Source organism: Mugil cephalus, chromosome 1, assembly GCF_022458985.1.
Source record: "Mugil cephalus isolate CIBA_MC_2020 chromosome 1, CIBA_Mcephalus_1.1, whole genome shotgun sequence".
NCBI classification, from domain to species: domain Eukaryota; kingdom Metazoa; phylum Chordata; class Actinopteri; order Mugiliformes; family Mugilidae; genus Mugil; species Mugil cephalus.
Genome location: NC_061770.1, coordinates 23,141,715 through 23,150,790, shown reverse-complemented (window position 1 = coordinate 23,150,790; position 9,076 = coordinate 23,141,715). Strand labels below are relative to the sequence as shown.

General features: G+C 42.6%; 1 protein-coding gene across 1 annotated transcript; it reads left to right on the top strand.

Moving 5' to 3' along the window:
- Positions 1-2,274: 2,274 nt before the first annotated feature.
- Positions 2,275-7,283, top strand: plagx (pleiomorphic adenoma gene X). Its single transcript, XM_047608763.1, has 2 exons — positions 2,275-2,492; positions 5,186-7,283. Exon 2 carries the CDS (start codon positions 5,626-5,628, stop codon positions 6,940-6,942), a length of 1,317 nt encoding a protein of 438 aa, XP_047464719.1. The 5' UTR covers positions 2,275-2,492; positions 5,186-5,625; the 3' UTR covers positions 6,943-7,283.
- The last annotated feature ends 1,793 nt before the right edge of the window (positions 7,284-9,076 follow it).

The following is a 9,076-nucleotide window of genomic DNA, read 5'->3' as shown; positions in this document are numbered from 1 at the left end:
ATCTATTGTTGTACCTGCTGCCAGTATAAAAACATAGCACAGCAGAAACATTAATAAAATAAAATAAAATATAAACCGTAAACTTGAAAGGTGGTAACTAATATATACATGAATTTACAATATTTTAAAGCAGCTGTGTGGATAAAGCACAGTGTGATCAAAAACGGATCACATCAGAGGTGTGACAGCCTGTGGCCACATGGTTCATTTTTACTTTGCAAATTTTTAAAAATAAAATAGAATATGGATGCATGCAACTTCCACTTGACTGTATTATATAAGGCAGCTTCTTATTCTTATTCTTGTTTTTACCAACCCTTTATTTTCACCAAATTGCAGTTATTATTATTATTATTATTGCAAGTAGTGCCAACTCACTTAAAACTTCATACAGTCTGTAAATATCAAAATAAATAAATAAATTTAAGTAAGTTTTGTATTTGCATGATTTGTGCAGTTTCATTTCGTGTGTTGAAATGGGCCCCTTCAACTTTTTGAAGCTTCTGCTTTCTGGGCAGTTGGTTTATTTCAGGTGGTACTTTTAAATAGTTGACCACTATGCATTTATACCCTAACAGGGCCCTAATGGCACTACATTACCCAGGAGTAACGGGTCTGAGGATCTGTAATCAGCTGTCCCAGATGGGTGGACAAGTGTTGGGATCACCACAGGGACAACTGTTGCCTTAACCTCCTACATCTTTTCTAGTTCTTTTTTTCAGCCCCTGGTCTTTTACAGGCTTATTATGTCTCTTCTTGTTCATGTTGCTATCACTCGGGATTGCTTCATGTCTTCTGCTGTTTGTCCACCACTGTGTGCAGTTAGTTGAGCATCTTTGGTCCGTCAGTCCATATCTTGACGTCCCTCAGGATCTTGCACGCCTGGTGTCGTACACCCTGATCTCACAGAGGGGGTTTTTACGTCTGTGCAGAACAGCAGCAGCTTGCACCATTAGCTTGAAATTGACATCTAGTCTCACCGGGTTCCTGATGAAGAGTCCTGCTGATGTTTTAAAGCTTCAAGCCCTCTAGGATCCGGGTGGGAGGCATTCAGTCGTAGACTTTTCCTGTAGTCAGTCCACATGGTGCACTGGTTAGTCTGTCTGGTCTTACAGTGTCAAGTGGCTGCTCTGACTTCCAGTAGCTGCTGCTGTTGTTCCTCTGGTGTTCATACTGATTCCTTTCTGGGCTTGAGGTAGATGTGATGCTTAACAGTAGCATGCATGTTGTACAGAGGCAGGTTATTGGCAGGTTGGATGGTTGGATGTTGGATATTGAGCAATGACTGCTTCTCCCATATGCTTTTCATTAGTGTAGAACATCCTATCTACTCTCCTGGCTCCTACTTCACTGCATTGAGCTCTGGATGAAAACTATCAATGTGGCTTTTCCTTCACTTCGTAAGATATTCTGGTTGATAGGTAGGTAGGTAGGTAGGTAGGTAGGTAGGTAGGTAGGTAGGTATATAGGTAGGTAGGTAGGTAGGTATATAGGTAGGTAGGTAGGTAGGTAGGTAGGTAGGTAGGTATATAGGTAGGTAGGTAGGTAGGTAGGTAGGTATATAGGTAGGTAGGTAGGTACTCTATTCATCTACATATACTATCTATACAAGAGCAGCTCGCTCACAGATAGATAAAGTTTTTTATGGTTTGTGTGTATGTATGTTGTGTATATGTGTATATGTGTGTATGTATGTTGTGTATGTGTGTATATATGTGTGCGTGTGAGTGTGTGTGTGTTGTGTACGTGTGTATCAAAACTCTAAAGTCTTTGTCGTCATTATGACAACATAATGAAATTTTACATGTACGTGTGTTTTGTGTGCTTGTGTGTAGGTGTGAGCTTGTCGTATTTGCATGTGTGTGTATGCATGTACTGGTACGTGCATATATATATATATATATAGAATACGTGTGTGTATATCTGTATGTCCTGTGTGTTTGTGTGTTGTATATACCAACTTTCTTCACAATCTCTCTGTGTGTATGTGTCTGTTTGTATGTATATGTGTGTGTGTGTGTGTGTATCAAGAATCGAGAGTCTTTGTTATTATTATGATAACATATCAAAATTGATACAATACGGTTTATTTTCAGTCACACATAATACAAACAATAAAACAACAATCTGTGTGCAAATCCAACTAACAATTAAAGAAAAAAATAAAACCCTGAATCTATCACTGACAATAATTGATAAAATAATATCATAATTTCTCTCAACTAATTGAGTGTGAGTGTATTTGTGTGTTTCGTGCATATACGTGTATGTGTGTGTATGTATCTGCATGTGTGTGTGAGTGAGAGAGAGCGTGTCTGTGACGTCACTCTCCCAGAATGCATGGCTTCCAGCGCGGCGCCCACTAGTCAGTCAGTCCAGGCCCGAAATCCAATCACCTAATAAACGTCTTTAAAACTTAAAAACTCGGCCACGAAATGTCCACGACGAGACGCAGCGGAGACCGGACGGCGAACCGGACCGAGGCACCATCGGTAAGTCCCACCGGGGGAAGGGTGAGGAGGGGGAGGGGGTCCGGTATCCCCCTGACCCGAGCACAAGTTTAAGCGGAGCTCGGCAAAAAACCAGTTTAAGAGTTAGCTCCGCGCAAGACAAACTCCGGTACAAGTTGTGGGGAACCGCTCATCTGTTGGGTTTGTTGCTGCCGCTGTCGGCTCGGTTAACAATCTAACTTATTCCTAAGCGACACAAACCCCCAGTTTATGTGTTATATCGGTGTAAAAGTCGGCGTTAAAACAAACGGGTTGACTGTCATGTGTAACCTCTGTCGCCGAATTTGGGTGAATGCAAGCGGGCTAGCATTCAAACTTAGCCCCGGTCCGGCTGGGACCTGGTCCCGTTACTATATCTCTTTATAAAATCATTATGTTCGGCTAAGCTCCAGTTTTCTTTACGCTATTAATTCGGTTCGATTGTTTCCCCCCATAACTAATTGAGTTGTTTCAACCAGAAAAGTGTAGGGCTTCATTTTTTTTTTTCTTTCCCCTTTACATGCAATTCAATGCGGAGGAGCCACAAGATGGCACTACGAGCTCCCATCACCATCCTTTACTAAGATGTCCACTGCATGTGTCCCATGCACAAGACAAAAAGAATAAATATTTAAATTATTACGAGATAAATAGATAGAAACTTTTATGTAAAAAATAGGTTAAGGCAACTTTTTGGTCCAGTTTGTTGCAGCTGTTTGGAGATTTAAGTCAAATCCGTTGATCATCTCTGTGGAAGAATCTAAAAATATGAAGCATATTACTGTTGTGTTACTATTTAATCCCATTTACTTAGGGCGATCAGCCATAACATTAAAACCACCACAATTTATTTTATTATATATTTTTATGCCACAATCACCAAGGCAAATTTCTTGTATGAACGAATATACTTGGCCAATAAAGTCTTTTCTGAGTCTGAAAGTTTAACAGACAAACCAGGACGTCCCTACACAGTGCGTTCAGCTGCAAGTTAGATCACCTTGTACTCGCTGTATTATGGAGATGTCTCATCAAATTAGAAGTTTTCAGAGTAAACTGCACATGTGCATTTGTGTCCCAGCGAGTGAGTGAATCTCCAGAAATGAGACGCATCTCTGTGAATTGAGATAAGACACAGTTTTAGTGATAATTAAAATTTGAAACGGTAATAAATAACCAGTGTGAATTGTACTATGTTTTATCGTTTTATAGCCCCCCCAACAACATTGTGTTGTGTATTAGGAAGGTGGTCATAATGTTATGCCTGATCAGTGTATATTAAGGATTAACCCATTTGTCTGTGATGTAAATGAGAGTGTTTCCTGATGCAGCATTAGTGATGCTTGCATATAATATCTAATCACTATTATTCTGAAATGGATCATTCTTCACTGGCACTTTTACTTCTAATACTACGTGTATGTTTTGAGTCTGTATTGGTGCTGATTAATAGTTTGGATAATCAAAAAGCGTTCTACGTGTTACAAGGTCTATGTCCATTCTCTGATAAGTCTCAACAGATTTGAAGACCTATAGGAGATCTACACAATATTAGGAAGCTGGTCATAATGTTGTGGCTGATTGGTGTAGTTCTGATGTGTTGATGAATTATGAATTTGTGGCTCAGGTGCCTTAAACTGCCATAAGTAACAGTTACATGTAAGAAAGTTTCTACATAATTCATCATATTCAAGTTGCAGTTGTTACAATCAGTGTCGTCATAATGTTACAGACACTCGGCTTTAATCTGAGGCTCTTCTCCAGACACGTGCCAACTTCATTTTCCAAAATAAATTTCTTCCACACAGCAGACATGTTTAGTCAGGTGATTTAAGTTCTTCTTCACTGTTAAAACAGAAGAGGACGTTGACATTTTAGTTCAGTGGCCACATTCAGCCCAATCTGATCCCAAAGGGGCCGCACCAGTAACACAATAGCTTATTACCTGGTAAAGAACGACAACTCCAAATGTTTGGCTTTGCTTTAGTGCAAAAAAAGTACAGCTACATGTAATGAACAACCATGAATTTCGTAAGAAGTGAAGGTGCAAGTGCAATTTCTTATTTTATCAAATATTTTCAGCTAATTTTTGCAAATTCATCCCACGAGCCAGATTGGATCCTCTGGCGGGCCAGTTTTGGCCCCCAGGCCTTATTTTTGACACCCCTACGCTAAAGGGACATAGTTTTATTTTATAGCATGAATTAATAACGAGAAAAGATCAGTTTTAATGGATAATGTTATGCATAAAACAGGAGCCAGAACTGCTGCAGATCATACATTTTTATTTTTTTTTTCTGCTGCACCAATAATGAGTCAAAAACTTATGCAGGTATTGGTGATATTAAAAACAGAAATTAGCATTTCGCACATTTAAATGGGTTTAAACTGAATAAATAACTTCTAGTTAAACAGTAGAGAGAAAAGAAAAGCGTGCTGGTTATGTTTATTTTATTTATAGATGCAAAGAGCATTTGCATAAAGTGCTTCACATTCCACATGCTGTATAAAACATGCAAATTACAGATCAACATCACTGTGTCAACAAATGAAAGCTATTAACACTCAAGGTGACCAGATGAAAGTGATGCCTGCTTTGCCCGTTTAACATGCATTATATTGTTTAACCTAAAAAGTATAATTTGCACAAAGTTAAAAAAGTATTTTTTTCTTGTTTTTTTTTTTTTGTTTTGCAGATCTCTGAAGACGTTGAGCTGCTTCTGTGATTCAGTTTCTGGGCTTGCGGCGTTTCAGGGCTGCTGAATACTAAAATAGACTGCAGGCAAACACAAGTGCTCCTCTCAGGAAACGCGTAGATCCAGTCAGTGCTTCCAAAGTTTCTCATCACAGTAGCCCTTTTGGGGTTGCTATGGCAGCTGCTGTCACAGAAACCAAGTGCTGGACACAGGCTTGCTCCAGTAAGGCAGGACAGACCACTAGTCATTGCTGCAAGAGACCATCAAACAGTCAACAAACGGCACTTAACGTCAATTCCGCACTCTGAAGTTCAACACAATGGCTGGACGTCTGTAGGCCGATGGTCAGATCTCCTCATGAGTTTTGTCTATGTCTGCTCAGGCTCTTTGCCAGAGTCCCTGTGCAACAGCAGAGCCAGCGTCGTTCCTTCCGTTAGACCATGTTCCACCAGCAGGACCATCTGAAGAGCCAGCTGCAGGAGAGCCACTCAGCCGGCAGGCAGCTTTTCCACTGCCAGGAGTGTGGGAAGCAGTACAACACCCAGCTGGGTTACAGACGCCACCTGGTGGCAGCCCATAATGCCACGGCGGCGGGCCTGCCCTGCCCGGAGGGGGCCCCCCCCTCCCTCCTGGAGCACCTGGGCAGCCACATCGACAGGCCTCCGCCACCGGAGGGCGGCACTAACGTGGCCGTGCCGGTGCGAGAGAGGAAGTACTCGTGCGAGCGCTGCGACCGCCGCTTTTACACCCGCAAGGACGTCCGGCGCCACGCCGTGGTGCACACGGGCCGCCGCGACTTCCTGTGCCCGCGCTGCGCCCAGCGCTTCGGCCGCCGAGACCACCTGACGCGCCACCTGAAGAAGAGCCACGCCCAGGAGTCGGGCCTGATGCCGCCCTGCGCCCCCAGCACTCCCGTGGCGACGCTGACCCCCGCCGCCCAGTGCCCGGCGAAAGCGCCCAGCCCTGTCACCTCCGACATGGGCCCCGTCTCCAAGGAGCCCATGGAGGCCTTTTCCAGGGACATGTACACGTCCTACCCCATGGCCAACCCTGTCCCCGGCATGAGCCACCCCCACGGCCTCATGCAGGGCTCCCTGTCGTCCGGCATGGGCGTGGGGCGCCACATGTCCCCCCAGTCCTCCAACCCCCACCACCACCACCACCACCCCATGCAGCCCCCGGCAGCTCCGCAGCAGCAGTCCTACGGCAGCATGTCACGGTACCAGCACGGATCTACCTCATATCCTCGCGCCGAGATGGACAGTTTCCTGCTGGACTTGCAGAGCGCCCCCCCGCCTCACCTGAGCGCAGTCAACTCCTCTACCTCTGCTTCTGCCTCCCCTCAGAAGGAGGTCCTGGGCGAAGGCGGCGTCGGTGTCGGTAGCGCCGGCGACCCCCACCTGCTGTCCAGGAGCCCCGCCGTCTCTTCGACCGAGCTGTCCTGCACCACTAACATGGATATCGGGCCCCTGCTGAGCTTCTTGCCTTTCAGCCTGCCGCCTTACAACCCTCACATGGGGATGGGAGGGATAGTGATGAGCTACCCGCCCGCCACCACCACCGCCTCCCCTCCGTCGTCTTCTACGGGGCTGTCCTCCCAGGCTCCAGGGCCGTTCACCTTCTTTCAGCCCCCCCAGGCTCACGTACCGCAGGGCCCCGGGGCGCACAACCACAGCCAGCTACCTCAAGCGTACAGCAGTCCTGCAATGAGCACTTCTAGCTCCCTACCTCACTATTACCAGGCCTTTCAGCAGTAAGCAGCTCCTGTCCTACAAATATTGCCTTCATAATGCACTCATGAATTCTTCGTGGAAAAGGGTAAAAAAAAAAACATGAGAGTGGATCATTTTATTGTAGAAAAAAAAAAAAAACAAATGTGTAACTTTAGCCTGTTGTCAGTGCTAATGATGCTAATTTTTAGTTGTTATTGTTGAACACAACAAAGCACCTCAACAGTATTACCTCATTATTTAAAAACTAAGCTTGAATGTTTGAGGATATGTAGGTGATCTCACTACAACCAAAATGGAGTTCTACTTCTTTTTGTCTGACATTCTTCTTCTTCGTTTATTTTTAGTTTTGTTTTTTTTTTTTTTTTTTTTTTTTAGCAAAAATTGCAAAACTAGATGCGCTTAACATTCATGGGGGGAAAAAAAAAAAGTCCAGTTTTTAGGCTATCATGCAAAATGCTGCATGAGTGAATCATCTCCACGTAAATGTCGCCTTCGTAGCTGAAGCTGACTGGATTTTTTTTTTATTATTATTATTTTTATTTTAAGGTATTAGCATTAACAGCCTCACAAAGGGAGAAACATTGGTGTAAGATATGCACAGTTACAGGTGGTGACTACTTGCAAAAAAAAAAAAAAGAATTATAGAATATGTAAGCACCGTCTTTTTAGGACATTTCAGATGGTTCGCTCACAAAAAAAAAGACTTTTACAATGAACGAGTGCTTCAGCAGATGGAAAAAAATGTAAAAAAAATAAATAAAATTATCACCGATCTTTATAGAAATATATATATATTTCTACTTTATTATTGTGAATTTAACCCCTTTCAGGGAGTGCAGTTTATGCGTGGAATCTATTATTAGTCAAACAACTAGCAAATCAAAAACATTACTATGTTTCATATTCTCACTGTTACTGTTACTGGAGCATTTGAGTTAAAAATTAAAAATTAACCGAGCGTCTCTTTAAACCAGAGTCTGAGCTGCAGCCGTGCGCGGTGACACAAAATACTACACAGCTACTCTAAACTGTAAGTTATTGGATTAAAATGCACTTAATGTTTCATATCACATAAGGCTGAGAGCTGCTGCTTCACCGGGAATCTATTAATAACACTGTTTTAAAACATGATATTATTATTTTTTAAATGTTAGGACACTGGGGGAGGGGGCAGAGTATTCGATAGATACGGTGCAGACGGAGGAGTGTTGCCTATTATTTAAAACATATCCGTTATGGAGTGCATAACTTGTGCCTTTCTGTCGGAATAGGACCTCAGAGAACCTGATCACACTTTGAAATGCGCCACTGCTGACACTAATTAATATTAGTTAATCCCGTCACCAGTCTCAGGTTTGCTGCTTCTGCTTTTTAAAATACACACACACACAAAAAAAAAATGCACATTCTTTCACAAGGCATGATAGAAATCAACCCAATGGCACACAGACCTTTTTTTTTTAAAGGCAAGCAACAAAATATTTACAAAATAACTGAGTGGAACTCGGGTGATAGTTGTGAATCAGGGCTCAACAAACGTGTATCTCTTGAACGAGTAGCAGACTTTTGACACCTTCGACGTCCGATTTGAGGAAAATTTCAACTTTTCCGAGCGTGTTTTTAATAGAGGTTATGCATTGACGTCACTGCTGCTCGAGGCCACGCCCACTGAGGGGCAAAAACATGGTGGGATGTATCAGTAAATACGGAGAGACGGGAAAAATGTGGATTATCAGATCAAATTAAGGATGATTGGACTCGATCGTGATTCATAGGAACCAGTATGGATATGGAAAAGTGGATTAAAATCAGTTTCAGTTATGTTAAATGTAGCTAAATAACAGATGCTAACGCTAAGAGCTTTACTGAGAAGTAACGTTAGCCATATAATACTGTAGCGTTAAAAGGATGACGAGGAGTGATCACAAATATTCAGTTTATTGTTAATTATTGTTGGAACTGAAGTAGTTACTGTCGGAACGTAACTACACCAAACAAACAACATCCACAAACGAAAGTTAGGAAGTAACTTAAGGTTTGACTTCATCAAAAAATACAGCATAAATTAATATTATCTGACAGTAAATGTGAACCACAACACCTGGTTTCTGTGTCCAGTTGTTTCTTCTAATGCATTGATCCATTTACTTCTCTTTTA

Bases quoted from the DNA above. Each gene is read 5' to 3' on its own strand.
- plagx (XM_047608763.1), top strand. From the start codon at position 5,626: ATGTTCCACCAGCAGGACCATCTGAAGAGCCAGCTGCAGGAGAGCCAC.